At 44.5% G+C, this 16833-nt stretch overlaps 1 protein-coding gene across 1 annotated transcript in view; it reads left to right on the top strand.

Annotated features, from left to right (window-relative positions):
• The window catches only part of LOC146180053 (uncharacterized), a 45801-nt gene that overhangs the window by 13549 nt on the left and 15419 nt on the right, over positions 1-16833 (top strand). The window contains exons 2-3 of the mRNA XM_084579403.1: positions 5068-5203; positions 16443-16591. Coding sequence (XP_084435529.1) covers positions 5068-5203; positions 16443-16591 — 285 coding nt within the window. The remainder of the gene's footprint in view (positions 1-5067; positions 5204-16442; positions 16592-16833) is intronic.

Here is a 16833-nt window from a genome sequence, read left to right as displayed (position 1 = left end):
AGCACTTTCACATACGGCTCGTCTATCCCCTGATTTCGCAATGCCTGCATCACCGCCGAGGTTTCAACTGAGTCAAATGCTTTTTTGTAATCAATGAATGCTATGTGTAAGGGCTGGTCATCTTCTGAGCATTTTTCTATCACCTGATTGATGGTATGGATATGATCGATAGTAGAGTACCGTTTCCGAAACCCTGCTTGATCCTTTGCTTGATTGCAGTCTAAGGTTGTCCTGATTCCCCGTCCTTCAGCAAATCTGTAGTCATCTGATCCTCTCCAGCTGATTTCCCCCTTTTCATAGTTTCTTTCATTCATTCCTTCACATTTGAGCCTCGTACGTGAGGTGTGGGTTCCCGGTCACAATAATGTGACAGTCAATGAGGTATCGGGAACAAGGATGGGGTCTTCGCTTCAAGGATCAAAGGCAGCACCTCCATCAGGTGTCAAGTAGTGGTGACAAGGCCGTTGACACCAAAAGAAGACGCAGGCTTGATGGTACTGAAATTAACTCTTTATTGGGCTGACTTGCGCCTGCAAAAGAAGTAAGCAACTCGGCGGCGGCGATAGCAACAAACGTGCTCGTCGATCGTCAAACAAAGACTGCTCGTCACACTCGTCAACGCTCAATTTAAAGGCTGCTCAGAACAATCTAGATAATGTCGTAAACTGCTAGTAGCACAAGCTGGAACATTATAGAAACATACGCGAGTGATCGGAATCTTCACGACAGATCTCGGCGCATCGTTCGCGACAAAGAAAATGATAACGCGTGGTATCGCGACAACGAGTATGAACAAACACAAGGGACAGAATTGATACGCGTGCCAGAATCACAGGGATAGGCCCGCATGCCGGCGGCTGTTAAAAACAACAAATACAGTTTTGCAGCAATATATTGATAGTGAGAGTGAGTTCATAATTGGCGCACAACAAAAAATGGGAGGGCTGGATTAAGGCATTCTTTGGCAAAGAGAAAATCGCGATTGAGCTCAAAAGTCTGGACGGTGGCGGTTTGGCCGCAGTGCCTCGCACGTGTCAAATACTAATTGGTGGAAGACAACGGACGCCTACTAGACGCAACGGGGCAAGAAGGGCGGACAAAAGTAAGCAATTTGTAAGTGTGACTTTCAATGACACTGAACCGAAAGATAACCCATATTACCGACGTTATCTTTGGGAGCAACAATATAAAATAGCCTTGACATCAATATGTCTTACAAAAGATTTAGAGAACCTACACACAAAGAAAATCATTATTAGATATCTATTTTAGTTCAGGGAAGAAGCATATGAGCCAGAAAGAAATAAAAATCGCTGGTACGAGTACAATATTTTGAGGGTGCTCTGACGCAGACGCCGAATCCATATTCTAAAGGGGAAGCGGAGAGTGGTATACAGTGAACAAAGGGCGTAACAACACATGGCACCCAGTTTTTGACGCCTACAGTCCTTACACAATATAAGTAAACCGTCGGACAATTTTTACTTTGCGTGTACCCTTCTTATAAACCCACTAACAGCATGAAATGTCTAAAGTATTTCTATGCGTCTAACGTTGCTACAAGATATGCCAAGAGCTGTTATCAAGCAGCAGGGAATCTAGTAATATGTCTGCTTTTTCACATATGACATCAGGACTGAAGATAGGCTCATATTCTGCAGTGTTACAGCTTATGTTTAACACCTGAATGAACATGGCCAGACTTCAATGGTTGATAGAGAAGTGGCAGAGTCCTCGTCTCAGAGAAACCTTCGAATCAAAATTATAGACGATTTTGTTTTAACTAAACACTAGCTAATGAAGTAGAGGGATGAGTGCAGTATGTGTAGATCATGAAGTTTCGACTTACATTCTCAAGCATGCAATAAAGCAGTGGTGTCAAACTTAAAATACTAGGAGGACAGAATCAGGAAACTTTTATTTTCGCGTCCCAGGAGCTAATTAATAAAAGAATGAGAACAAAAAATATATAAAACGATGAAAAAATTGAAATAAATTTGAAACGTATCATTCGCAAACTTCACTTTCTACTTTTTCCTGCAAAAATAGAAAGCGGCGCATACTCCCGTCTACCTAGACCCTGGACAGCCGTCTCTTCAGGATGGGAGAGTTCCTCAATGGTTGCGACGGTTGATATCGCGGTCACTTATTCTCGAAAAAAAGGTAGACTAATTGATAAATATGAGGGTAGAATTTTTTGAGGTCAGCTGACGCCTGTCCAACGATTTGAGCCGATTAAGGGGCGTATGCCTGTTTTCATTTTCATAAAAGAATGAGCACGTGAAAGCCACGTTTCGTTTATTTTGTTGGGGAACCAGTCAGGTAGTGCAGAGAGAGAGAGGGAGAGAGAGAAAGGGAAGTTTATTTTGGTATCTGTAAACAATTTTTTCAATTTGTGCTGTTCCTTCTTGGCCTATTAAAGCGGACAAAATTTCCTCACTATACGTACTCAGCCATATGGTGAGACTCAGGCCGTTTAAACTAGATTTAAAAAAGAACACATATGTGGTTGCGATAAATCTCCAGCTCTGTGAACCTCCAGAAATCATTTAGATAATTTAATTGAATTGAAAAACGCAATGCCATTCTGGGATAATATGCAAGAGATATCGAAAAATAAAACTTAATTCGAAACCACAATTTTTATTATACCGCACTTCACCATGATTTTCTTTTTTGTCATCTTTTAGACATATTCTAATTGATTTACACTGGCTTACAAAATGAGCATGATGGACCGACATAGTGAATTCGTTGTGTCTGCAGAAGCCCATTTTTGTAAATGATGGTCCATTTAAGAGAAGTGTATGGAGAGGCCGAGTTCGAACCGGAGTGGCACTTACTCTTAGTGATGCGCCCTCCTTTGCCTCTTATTTGGATCATTGTTGACTTGTTATATAGTACTGTGCATCGCGTTAACCTGCAGCCGTTTTCTAAGTGATCTCTGTAGTTAATTTACACAGGACATGGTTTCAGGGTAAAAAAAGAAAATTTATAGGAGGAATCTAATACCCCTTAAGAGCGATAATGCGAAATCCTTTGGGGCTAGTTCTACTGTACTGTTTATTTAGCATAACTTAGGAAATGACACAGGGGCTTATGCAGAAGTAGCTTATGCACGCGCATGCGTGGGCCGCTTCGGAGAGTTGGCCGATCAAGTGAACAGGAAAGCCTCTGCTGGAATTTCATGCGCGTGACAAGTGGATTCTGTCTAGAACGCCGTGTAACTTTCATGCGTTCAAAGGAACGCTAGCTGTGCTCGATGCAGTGCTCTGTCCCCGAAGACAAAGTCTTCTTTTTTAAATTAATTTACAATTTACAAGAAACAAATATAAAAAGTGACCTACACCTTATTAGACGTAGGTATCCATCATTCCGTGGTGTCAGCCTAATTGCATGAGGTGCCTTACTGTCCTTAAAGATATAAAGAAAAAAATATGAAAAAAAAAACTAAACCGCGGATTGCAAAGGCAGTGTTACCAGGAATATCACTGCAAGACTCCCAGCTTTTGGTCTGTCATTATGTGCAAGGCATGCATGAACCGCCACATTTTTTTTATTACTGAATGACACTATACTGTCCACATGCTCTACACACAGCTACGTCCTCAGCTCGTGGTGACGGGATGCGATGTCCCTTTCCGGCCTCTGTGAAAAGAAATGCTTTCGTCTTAAAATCAGACAAAATATGGAGATGTCTAGTATCCCGCATTTTAATGAGATTACGTATACATTGTCTCATTACCAAACGTGTTTGTAGACCAAGCCAGTAAAACTCTGCAAAAAATTTAAATTCTCCTCGTTGCCTTCAAACATGTTCTGTATTGTTCTAAAATATGTACTGCATCCATTCTTTATTTTAGAGAAGTTTTCAAGAAATGATCCGCCAAAAAGACCTCCATCATTGGCTCTCTCGCGTAGCTTTCTCTACCTTTGTCTCCTTAGTCTAGAGCCCCCTGAAAATAAAATACAAAGAAAAATAGAAGTGAAGAAAACCTCACCAATGCAGGGAAAATGTTATCCACATACGGTATGATCAGCATGCTATATTTAGTGAAGTATAGCGCAATATTTGTATGGTACGGCTAAAACCCAGTGCAATCGATGGCTATATCTTAGCTTAAATATGTTTTTCTGTGAAAGTAGGAAATGTCGCACGCTCAGAATCAACGGAAGACAAGTTTTCGGAATGTTCACCGGGGGCTGAGCTTTTGAAGCGTTACGTTGTCTTTTTTCGGACTTAGGCTTGGAGTGCCAGTCTTCCTTGCACAAAAAAAAAAAAATCCAGCGGATGACGCTCGTGGACAAGGAGTGAATTCGCACAAAGTTTATAGTTTTAGTGCAATGCGAAAATATTGCAGCTCTAATTCTAATATGGTGTTTAGTGTGAGTATCATGCTTGCCGCTAATTTTTCTTTCTGTGCCATTCGAGGCAAATCACAGTGTTTGTAATACCGGACTAATTACTCACTGACATCCAAGAGCAGCCATGCGGCTACCAAGGAGAGCTAACAGCTTTCACTGAAACTTCGTATTTAATAAAAAACTCGTCCTTGTCCGGGGATCGAAACCGGGACCAGAGCCATCGGTGACAGTAGATGAGTATTTACTTGCTCACTACAAACCTACTCAAACTTAGAGGATGCCTCTAAATATTCTACCGAATTACATTGCCTCTTTGACCGAAACCACTAAATTGGTACTTCGTGCAAATGACGCTCTAAACTATCATATCTGGGAGGCCAGCTTGATTGAGGCTCGCCGACCAGACCGGTGACCATCCGCTATGCTGTGGCCATAAAGCATGTGGTTGCTAAGATGTTTTTATGTGCCACATGACACGCTTGACTAGTTAGCTGATTTCACTTAAACATCCATCCTCTGGCTTACCAGAACTGTACTTCTCTTATTGAGTACTTGGTGTCTAAAACATTAAAACATTCCCCTAAGGCAATAGTAACAAGCAAGTGTTATTTGCCTTATTTATTTATGAAGGAAGGCATACAAGTTTCTTTTAGGACTCAGCATTGAGTTATTGACGTGTAAAACTCTTGTTTCGCACCCAAGGTGAAAAGAAGTACGAATGCGACGTGGAAGGCCTTTGGATGTGCTACTCTCACATTGGAGACCTATACGGAATGGTTCCTCTGGCGAACAATGTTCTACAGGACAAAAACGATTATCTGCGGTACTTCTGCAGAGAGTAAGTCATTTTGTGTTTCCTTTCATGCCGATGAAGCAGTATGCCGGCCATGTGTGCACTTACGCAGGCATATGTATGCATAAAATTAATTCAGCTCGCATTCTGAGCAAATAATAGCGAAAAATAATATTGTGTTAAAGAAATTCGGGAACTTCCCCTCCGAATCGAATAAGAAAGAGAATTTGGCCTCACGCACGATCGAACCAGGAGCTACGAAACCAGAGGAAGTCTTTTCGAAGCTCTAAGCTACTGGGTCATTATTGCAGCTTCTCAGCATTATTGCAGCATTGTAAACTTTAGCCCCTGGCGCGGCGCCTAAGGTACATTTGTCTTCAATAGCTTTAGTACAATCATTTTGAGCCGCGACCATTTGCGAAAGCCACTGGAGGCTCTCATATAGTAAAAGGGAGCCCTTAAACATTCCGAAAGATACTGATTGACCGATCAGTCGGAAAGAAAAAGGTAACTGAACGCAGTTGCAGCTTCGGTCACATGGATAAGAAGGATGGTTTACAGCCAGCACACACAAGGATCTTAGCTATCTGCTTGATGTTTCCCTAGGGCAAAGCAGTTTGGTGATAGAAGGTAATAAAGAACAGCGCGAAAACGAAGAGGAGACCGCACAACACAGGCGCTGAATAGCAAATGATAGGTGCAGCGTCATGATATGCTACAGCAAAAGAAGCACAGGCGAGATATTTAAGTCCTTATTCACAATTATGATAGGTGAAGATTGTGCAAGCACCCCGTCGATCATGCTGCACAAGAAGGAACTTTTCTACCTAGACGACTTCCTTCATCCGTGATTTCACAGTTTATTTCCATGCATTTTGTCACTTTTTATGCCTACAGTGATGTGCCAGTTTTTTTTCTTTTTGCAAACAAAGTGACAAGAAACATTTTGCTGACTATTTTAAACTTTTATCACACGCGCCTTTTCTGCGTTAAGGAATCCCAGCTTTCTATCAGCCTGATAGCAGCCCTACTCCTTATTGTGACGATTAATTTGTTCTGTTCGTAAATAAATATCAGTTGGTAGTCAGTGCCTGCAGTAAATTTCTTAACACCTGTTCCGTCCAACCAGGGGTCGGCGCCAACTGGTTCGTTCTCCAGGCAGGGGCCCGTTGCACCAGCGGTGCTCTTCCGTCAGGGACGGATGTCTTGGGCGAGGCAAAAGGGTCTTGAACGGTTGATCTTAATTATGAGCTTTAGGTCCACCTATTTACATATGTACACTTTTACCGGATTTCAAAGACATAGCAAACAACTGGAACTGGTTGTCTGTCTTCCTGGGAGAGACTCCAGAACTCAGCAGAGCCGATGGTGCAGAGCACCGACCTAAAACAGGACTCAACCAAGAACCCCCAACGAACCTTCGGCAACTTCCGTTTACACCTCGGGTACACACCCCTTGGACCGAGCTATCCAATCACTGGCAAAAAGCGGCTTGAGTGGGCCAAGAAAATTCACCCTCGCCCCATTCCCGGTCACCGCTGTCCGCAGCGCTGCTCCCGCACTGAAACAGTACCGGCAGGCGACTAATGGAGCTTCTTTTCTTCTTTTTTTTTTAATTTAGTTTAGAGGAAGTTGACCCTGTGAGAACTCGCGAAGATGTTCGTTCCCACGCATCTACGCTCCTAACCTGTCTGACCATATCCGCCGACGACGCCTGTCTCCTTCGCTTCCACACAGGAGTGATTAAGAGACGCTGCCGACGCTTTGCGGCGCATTCCTTCGAACGAGACAGGGAGCGGCTCCCGCTTGCCATTCAGGGACTCGAAGGGGATTAAACTAAGCAATGCCCCGCCGTCTGAGCGCCAGGCGCCGGCTTACTCCTCAGCCGCGTCAGCTTCTGTCGTCTTCGCTGACCGATATCCGCTACCGCCACGGGAGTGATTAAGGGCCGTTGCCGTCGCTTCGTGACCCTTCTCCGAACGGCTACACGGAGGAGCATACATGTCCCATTCCGGAAATCGAGGGGGTATTAACCCGACAATGCCCCTCTGCTTGGGCGTTAGGCTGCACGCAAACTGACGATCACCTACAGGCCCTCCCCAATATTTTACAATGGGCCCAAATGGCAGTTTTAAAATTAAAACCATCAAGGGATCGGCCTAAGCAACGACACCGCCTCGATCGTGGGGCACGTAGTAACAGCACACAAAAAATTGGCCCCAACAATTCGAAACAAAATGCACACACTCAAAAATGTTGCATGAGCGGCTCGCTTCTTGATTGAAGTCCGAGTTCGCGTATCATGGTCAGTTCACGCGCAAGTACGTCCAGCTCGCGAACACACCAGACACACATGACCGGAATGTTCATTTGCACTCATCTGAGAGCGATGTGAGCTCCCTCAGTCGCACCAACAGCCCCTGTGAGCGTTTGAGCCACCGTGCTAGTCTGAATAGACAGCCTTAATGCTTTGGGATTACTCGCTAGGCCGCCGCCACAACGGGGTGAGCACTCGATGGCTTGTACCCTCCTGGATCGAAAACACACGGGCCATCCGTTGGTTCTAACAAAGATTCACGCAGTTGACCCGAGGAGGGGTTCTCCCCGTTGCGCGGCGAAAATGAGTCGAGTGGCGCGCATGTAGCACAACACTTTACCTCCTGTTCGTACTAGTGCAGCTGGATTGTATCCATTTGCGCTTTGCATCATGAATAGGGCTGTTCCGCAATCCGGCCTTCCCTGTGCGAGCAGTACACCTGTCGCTTGGAATTGTGTCTGGTGTAGAGCACAAAGCCCCTTTACTGACGGAACAAACCTTCCGATTGCCGCTCACTGCTTTACGTGCGCCTTCTGGCTTGATAGTATCCCCTGAGTATGAGCTTAGCTTGCAGTCGACTGATGACTGATGTTCGTCTGATAGCACGCTCCTGTTCACGTTAGTGTCGCGTGTGTCGAAATGAACATTTTCAAACCCTTTCTGAGGTTCGTCCTGCTGACGCGTACAGCTCAGCCCCAAAGACGATGTACTAGTGCCCTCGCGTCCGGCCCCTACCGTCACACCGCTAACCTGAACCATTGTATAGACAGGGTTAGCAATATCTGTCTCCAATACACTAGCGGTGTATTCCACTGGGATGTTTTCTTCTCGCTCACCTGACAAACCGGAGGCCTCAACCATGTCATCGGTAAAAGAGCATACATGCATTTTACTGCCGTCCTGGCTCTTTTCAGCCTCCTCATTCTCAATGGCATTGGGTTTTTCGTGAATGGCTAGCTCGTTTCCGCCGCCTGCCTCTAGGGGTGACGCTAAATTTTGCAGTATTTGCACACTGCAGGACCCTTGTCTTTGCTATCGCTTCCGCGGAGCCCGCCTCTAAAGCTTGCACAATTCGACGCCCGGCCCACCAGCGTTATCTAGGACGTCTCTGCATTCCGTGACACTCTTCTCAAAGGCTCCTGCTACTGGGCAGGTGTCGCTGCCCCCTGGCGCGCTGCTCACACCTAAGTGAGCTATATGTGCTTTGGCGCATTTTTCTGTCCCAGCAGAACGTTGTTTTACAGCGTCGGTAATTATCCTCGGAACGTTTCGTCTGTGCTACCTCGCTGAATACTCTTAGCTGTTTGAGCATAGCTACCTTCCGATCCAGTTCCTGCGTTCTGTTACCGTTTTCTTCAGACCGAGTTCTAATTCCCGAGGCGTTTCCCCGTAGAGAAGTGCCTTTCCTCCAGTCACTTTGGCGAGCCAGAAGCTCCTTTAAACGCGCCTTCTCTATTTCCAACTGGCTCGCCATATCGTCTAGCATATATAGGTATACCCTACCGGCTCGAACACACACAGAGGTGCGAACAATGCGACTGAAGAAACTGGTTTCGAAGCGCCGGTCCCCATTGTCGGCTCCCTGATGTTGGCGTCCGCCTCCACATTCACCGCACTTTGCGATGGGCTGCCCCACGCAGCTGGCCCTGTGTTCGTTGTCGTCGCCTTGTTGTGGCTCGCCGGAGACCAGTGAGCCTTTCTTCCCGGAGCGTTGCTTTTCGTGCAGCCTCGCGTTGTTGGTCCACTGCCGTGGTCCTTGCAGCTGCCTCTGCTTCCGATGACTGGAACTTGCTTGCTGTCACCGTCCGTCTTCTCCACCACCTTTGTCTCTACTTGACCCGTAGAGACATCCTGTCCGACTGCGCCAGTAACTTTCTTACCGCAGTCAGCAAATAACTGGAATAGGTTGTCCTGTCTGCCTGGGAGAGACTCCCAAACTCGGCAGAGCCGATAGGTGCAGAGCACCGACCTAAGACAGGACTCAACCAAGAACCCCCAACGAACCTTCGGCAACTTCCGTTTACACCTCGGGTTCACACCCCTTGGACCGAGCTATCCAATCACTGGCCATAAGCGGCTTGATTGGGCCAAGAAATTCACCCTCGCCCCGTGCCCGGTCACCGCTGTCCGCAGCGCTGCTCCCGTACTGAGCCCTGAAACAGTACCGGCAGGCGACTCATGGAGCTTCTGTTCATCTTTTTTTTTTAGTTCAGGGGAAGTTGGCCCTGCGAGAACTCGCGAAGATGTTCGTTCCTACGCATCTACGCTCCTAACCTGTCTGACCATATCCGCCGACGACGCCTGTCTCCTTCACTTCCACACAGGAGTGATTAAGAGACGCTGCCGACGCTTTGCGGCGCATTCCTTTGAACGAGACAGGGAGCGGCTCCCGCTTCCCATTCAGGGACTCGAAGGGGATTAAACTAAGCAATGTCCCGCCGTCTGAGTGCCAGGCGCCGGCTTACTCTTCAGCCGCGCCAGCTTCTGTCGTCTTCGCTGACCGATACCCGCTACCTCCACGGGAGTGATACAGGGCCGTTGCCGTCGCTTCGTGACCCTTCTCCGAACGGCTACACGGAGGAGCATACACGTCCCATTCCGGGAATCGAGGGGGCATTAACCCGACAATGCCCCTCTTCTTGGGCGCTAGGCTGCACGCGAACTGAAGATCCCTTACACCTGTGTTATGTGATGTCTTCGTTTTCTCGCTGTTTTCTTTATTACCTTCAATCGTGTACCAACTAGCCCGCCAATATGCTGTCTGAGATTAGTGATCACAACTTACTATTCGTGACCACTTGCGTGCTTTATGGATGGGCTTTACGCAGAAGAAAACGAAAGTCACAAGGTATTGTACACTGGCTCCTTCCGCTAGACCTTCTACGTTGTATGGATAAAAGTGAAATACTCGCGAAGAGAAAGAAACGAGGAGAAGCGTGATTTGCCACTGTGTCCCCAAAAACGAGATTGGTATAAGCACGGCAAAAACCAGAAACTTTAGCCTACCTTTTTTACCGGACCGCGTGCTTCTTTGATTTGCGGACTACCACCTCTTTTTGGTGGTGGTCCGCACAATATCGACTGATTTGATCTGCCAGAAGATCAAATCAGTCGATATCGTCGGCCATAAACCCTGACTGCTCATTGGAGGGTCAAATTCTAAAGTTAAAGCTCAGCTACTTTGGTCATCTGATGAGAAGAGAGGAGTCGCTGGAGAAAGATTTGATGTTGGGAACGGTTGAGGGTCGCCGGAGAAGGGGTAGGCAGCGAACGCGATGGTTAGATGGCATCCTCGAGGCACTGCCGATGAAGTTGTGTGATGTTAGAAAGATAGTGAGAGACCGGAAAGCGTGGCGTGACATGGTCCATAGGGCCACGAAGAGTCGGACAGGACTGAACGACTGAACTGAACTGACCTCTTTTTGGAGCAAACGCTCCACAACGCCAATTTTCGCGGAGGTCATCGGGTATGGTAATTTGCCTTTTAGCCAGAAGAGCGCTGAGGATGGCGTGGTGATGCCACAGTACGTGGCGCATTACATCTGCGGCCGCTGAACAATCGCCGTCGCTGCGCAGCGCGCAGAGCCCTGCTTCGCGAAGTGTGGCTACGTTATGAACCCCGTAACTTGTCAATCTTTTTAAGACAGAGATAGTCTGTCACTGGGTGTTCATGCAGGAGAGCATTGCATGGAGGAGCAGGAAAAGAAAAGAATTTTGCATTTCTTTGGCCAAACTTATGTCAGAAATTGTTAGAAAGAGAACATTTTAATAAAAGAAATGTTTATGGTCGCCTTTCGTGCCTGTTTATGGTCACCTTTCGCCTTTCGATAAGTTTTAACAAGAGCCGTGAACACTTCCGCAGACCCTTCGAAAGGGCGCTTGCAGCTTTGTGCTAAGTGTACCATTATTCATCTCTATGCCAATCGTAACTGCTTCTGGCGGGAACAGGTAAAGTTGTAATAAAGAAGCAAGCATAGCAAGATTAGGACATTTGCTTGAATATCCCCATGCACTATGTTGCATTCTTCGCCTGCTGCTTCACAACTGTCTAAAACAGGCCAGGCTTTAGTGTTCACTTAAGAGTGCAAACTTAGAATACACATTAAAAACGAGAGCTTAGCTAAATCTGCATTGATACGTTACAAAACTTACACGACTATGTTCTTGGTAATGCAATGCTCGGAATTTTCCTGAGAAATAAAAGAACTGTCCAATAAAGTGTACTTGAAACAAGTGTGAACTCATAGGGGAGCAGAAATCGGATAGAATGTCCTCTATCGGGGATCAATGTATAGGTCAGGGCAATTTACCCGAGCACTGGCGTTAATTTTCTTATTTGCAATAAAGGACAATTACCGCCTAGAATCACGATAATTTGAAGGAACTACAATCGCAGGAAGCTTCTAACAACTGCATCAGGAATTTTGAGGTTAATAATTTGAAGATACGAAAACCTCGGTTAAAATTGATGGTAATTTTTCGGGCTACGCATCTTCCGAACTTAAAATGAGCTCCCGTTGCGAACCAAACGCAATCTGTATTTCATGCGATGAAAATATATCTCATAGCTTAGAGAAAATGATGTAGCCCTACAAGGGAGTGAGATAGTGTACACGATACCCCATTTTTACATCATTATGTGCTTATTCGTGCTTATATGTAAGACTTGCTTCGAAAGTAGAACTTTATTGTCATACATTTCACTCGTTAGACCACATTCAATGTTAGGTCGCACCCAAACTATACGGAATATAAAAGCGCAAAAATATGCAAATGAACTATTCGAAAACCTAAGAAGAAAATTTTGATTAGCGTTACTTCGCCCCTTCATCTTTGCTCTACGAAGAAACTCAAGGATCCGGTACAAAGTAATTTTTTTTCCAAGGACATCATGTGATCAATATATTGGGGCTACAGCGGAGCAGAGAGGAAACATGAAAGAATCGTTTTCTCTGCTCAGAAAGATCTAATCAATAAAAATAGAGAAACAACATAGAAAACACTCAAAATACGCAACAAAAGTTTCGACATGAGTTTGATCTGGACGCACTTACACAAACTAACAACAGTTTCGTAAAAAAAAAAAAAAAAAAACCTAGACAACTTAGTGCATGTCTTAAAAAAGTTTGCATGTCCAAACTTTTTCACCCATTCGAATCAGTTATAATAGAGCGATTTCACAATGCAACACTGCGTCTGCGCGTCTTTATCGTGAAAGAAGCCAAACGCCATCGCCGTGTAGTCCTCCGCGGCATCGCCTACATGGCAGCTTAGTTTTTGCCCTGGTGGACATTATAACCATTCGCAGCACGTTTACTTTGCATCTTTTATCCAATTCAGGTAAACAAATCACTATAGAGGTTCCCGGAATGTAGCACTGATTGCAGCATATGTGCACCTGAAAGGGTTTGCAGTTGTTTCTTTGAGTGGGGCTACAGCGGTGGCGCGAAGCAGCGCTTGTGACTCCAGGCTGACGTTTAGAGCTTCTGCAAGTGGCTACAAATATGTCCTTGACCGCAAAAGAACATTGCAATGCAAATCGATGCACACGGTTGAACGCATTAAGACACTGTTTGCATTTTGCCGCATATTCTGCATTATTTGTTTTTTTTTCTATGTATATACATGTATCATTTAGCACGTATGTTAAAACAATTGTCCCTAGTTTTCTCCCGTTGTCTACTTAAAAAGTAGCCGAGTTTTTGTTGATGGTTTTTTGTAAATATCTACATAAACAAATTACTGCATTCACGAATTTCTTGCTCCTTCACAAGCAAGAAAGCTGAGTGAGAACCGCGAGCTTTGCTGCCTTCTATAATAAATTGTGTAAGAGGCCAGTGTTCAGTGTCAATTTAAGAATTAGGTGGAAATCAAGAATACTTTGAGTACGCGAAATTAGATTAGAACAAATTTATGTTTGCGGCCCGCAAATGTATTTATGAAGGAATTGGTACAGGGCGATGTTTTTAAATGATATTACATTTGATAAAAGGGCAGTTCCGGGCGAGAGAGCCTGGAGATTGCCTCTGTGTAGACTTGAATACATTAGGCTGATGAGTTGACTATTTTGGGGCTACGGCCGGGAAAAGTGAACAAGGGGGTTACATTCCGGCGTGAACGTCAGGTTGCCCGAATGGCATAAAAGGTAAAAACAAAACAATGCCCAACTAAACAAAAACTGTTCCTCGTTTGTAGGGTTTTATGACTAGGCTTCCTGACTTCATCAACACAGGGATAATTTTATCCCTAGTATCGCAAAGTAAATTATAAGGGATGAATATGAGCATCAAGCACCCGCTTCCATTATGAAGTCCTGAATATGAAAATAAAAACTTCGCACCTCATTTACACGCAACATTATTTCAGTCAGAAAGGGGTCAAAATACGGCTGCATGAAGTACAAGTAGATTGAACAACCGCCTCCGTTTTGGTGATTTCAGTGTCTTTATCCAAGATTAATGGCTCATAAATGGCATTTAAGACGTTCAATAATTCCTGTTTCCCAATATATGCTGATCAAGGGGTACTAGAAAGTGAAATGTTCTGGACGATATTTTCTCAGGTGCTTCTAATGACCAGCGTCTACAATATTATTAGAGACAGTCTTTTTGAAGAAAATGAAACATTTTGGGCGCACGGATGTAGAAGCGCATGACGTCACTAAGGTGAAACGACTAGCCCCCAAAATCCACTATAAGCGCGAAGAAAGACTATAATACTTGCAGCCGCCCCCGACCTGACGACCACAACTCCCAAGATGCAGTGCGGCGGCGGTGGCACAGCGCAACTGACTGAAGTGTGACCAGAGTGCACTCATTCAATTATTCTAAACTAACGTAATGAGTAAGCAGATAAAATTCCGATCAAGCTGATTAATGAACTTGGTCCAAGAAATGTAAAATCTTTGAAAACAGTCATATACGAATAAGCAAATTCCGGACAGTTGACGGCTGAGTGAACTGAATTTGTTTTAGAAAGGGAAAGGAGAGAGGATGTACATAACATCCTACAGGCCGATTACAATAACATCTTCTATATACAGGTTGGCCATACATGCGGTTAAATTAAAGATGAAATCATGGATAGAAAGTAAGAAGACACTCGGAGAGCTTCAGAAAGGCTTTAGAAATGGTAGGCGCTTAGACGATAGCCTGTTCGGGCTTACCCAATGGATCGAAATATCTACAGTGGAAAATAGACCTTTGTACCTCCTGGACATAAATAGGGCGTACGAAAACGTAAACAGGGAACTCCTGTGGAACATCTTAAAATAAGAAGGTGTCAGTCAGGAGATAACAGATTTCCTGCAGGAAATATACCGGGCCAACAAAGTCGAAATTACATGGAAAGGGACAAGTACGAAAACTGTCAAGGTATGCAAAGAATTAGGACACGGTTGTTCCTCTATCACCACTAGTGCTCATGCTTTCTATGATAAATACGGAACGGAGGATACAAGGAAGTAACGTAGTGTTTAACCTGTCATATAGACTAGGCGAAAAGGTGGTAGAGCAGCGCCTCTCCGGTTTAATGTATGCAGACGATATTGTGCTGTTAGCGGATAGCCATGAAGACATGCAAACTCTAGTTATTAGTTATGTATTGCAGAGACGAAGAGGACGCTGTAGGCTTCAGTTTTAGAGCAGTTAAGTCGGGTCTGTTGATTTTCAACGGCTCAACTGATCAAGGTCATAAAATACAAGGCCATTAAATACCCATAAGTGGAAGACTATAAATATCTCAGTGTAGGGGTACACGAAGGATTGGCATACATTAGAAAGCACGAGCGATCACTTAAGGCCAAAGGGAGAAGAAATGCCGGTATAATGAAGCATAGGGAATTTTGGTATACAACAGACATCAGGTGTTGAGGAGTACTACTTGAAAGAAATTATGATTCCTGGGATTACTTGAGGAAATACGGTTTTGTGCCTAAAAGCAGAGGTGTCCTTGACATTAGAAATAAATCAGAGAGCTGTTGGACAATTAGCACTGGATGGTCACGGCAAAACCACAAATGAGGCGGTACAGGGAGACATTGGCTGGGCATCGTCCGAAGTATTGGGAGCTCAGAGTAAAATATTATATGAGGAACGCCTGAGGAAATTGGACAGTAACAGATAGGCGGCTAAAGCATTTAAATACCTATACCTAAAAAGCGTTGACTCACAATGGAGGAAAAAAAACTAGGAAACTAAATAGTATGTATGCTGGTAACAAGGAGGAAGAAATAAAGAGCTTTAAGCAACAGATGAAAAAACTCGAGGTAAAAAAGGAATAAATTCGGTGGAAAAGAAACAGTGGGGAACTATACCGAAATTGGAAAATGCAGATCAGAAAGGAAGCTTTTTTTGATAACTCAAGAGGCAGTGCCCTACTTTTTGAAGCTAGATCAGGGTGTCTTAGAACTCGCAGCTACAAAAAGAAATTTAACACAGAAGATCACACATGTGCAGTATGTGGTAAATCCACAGACACAGTTTACCATCTTATACTCGAATGTGATGCTAATCATCCGGATGCCGATAGAGCTACAGTCACCCTTCCTGATGCACTGGGGTTTAGAGATACCTAGTAGCTGGGAGAATGACCCCGTAGTGGAAGCTAGCAAAAAACAATTGGAAGATGGGTTGTTTAAAAGCAGAAAAGTAACATAATCTTAGTAATGTAGAAACGAAAATTCAAAAATAGAATTATGGTATAGTTAAGCTGTCTAAAACAATAATTAACATATAGGGGAAAACATGAGCATAATAGCAACTGCTATCCACCCCGTTTCAAAAGAGACGCTCCTATATTGCATCCATGCATTCATTCGATGCACCCATCGTTACTAGAACGTTGGATGCACCATAACTTTTCCACGCACCCTGATGAGAACAAATTTGCTGTTGGTTTGTTTTATCAATTACTAATGAGTAGATGAGTGGAATACATTGTACTGCAATTTTATTTCGCTATTTCCAGTCTCAAGGTTGAGCAACAGCTCCCCGCAGAACCAGAATGCAAAACACGCTTCCCAAGCTGCTCTGACGCTGATAAGAAAAAGTTCACGAGAATGGAGGCAGGCTACACCGCCCTCCGTGAAGCAATTAGCACTTCCAACCAGTGCGAATGTGAGTACTTCAAAATGTAATTTTCTGCTGACTATTTTTCAGTGCTAAGCTGCGCAGATGACATATAAAAATCAGATAACTGAAGGCAGGGAGCATTCGTCTCGAGTGCAAAGAAAGCCTTGCTCAAAAGCATCCAGCATGAAGTCTCCATCTCGAAAGAATATCCAGTGGATGGCATTGAATATTGTTAATTGTTGATAGTGGCTGGTCACGTGTTCTTGGATTGTGCATGTATATAGAAA

Source organism: Amblyomma maculatum, chromosome 9 (assembly GCF_055883805.1).
Source record: "Amblyomma maculatum isolate TAMU_Amacu chromosome 9, ASM5588380v1, whole genome shotgun sequence".
Classification (NCBI taxonomy): domain Eukaryota; kingdom Metazoa; phylum Arthropoda; class Arachnida; order Ixodida; family Ixodidae; genus Amblyomma; species Amblyomma maculatum.
The sequence above is the reverse complement of the archived record's forward strand: the minus strand, read 5'-3'. Positions and strand labels throughout refer to the sequence as shown.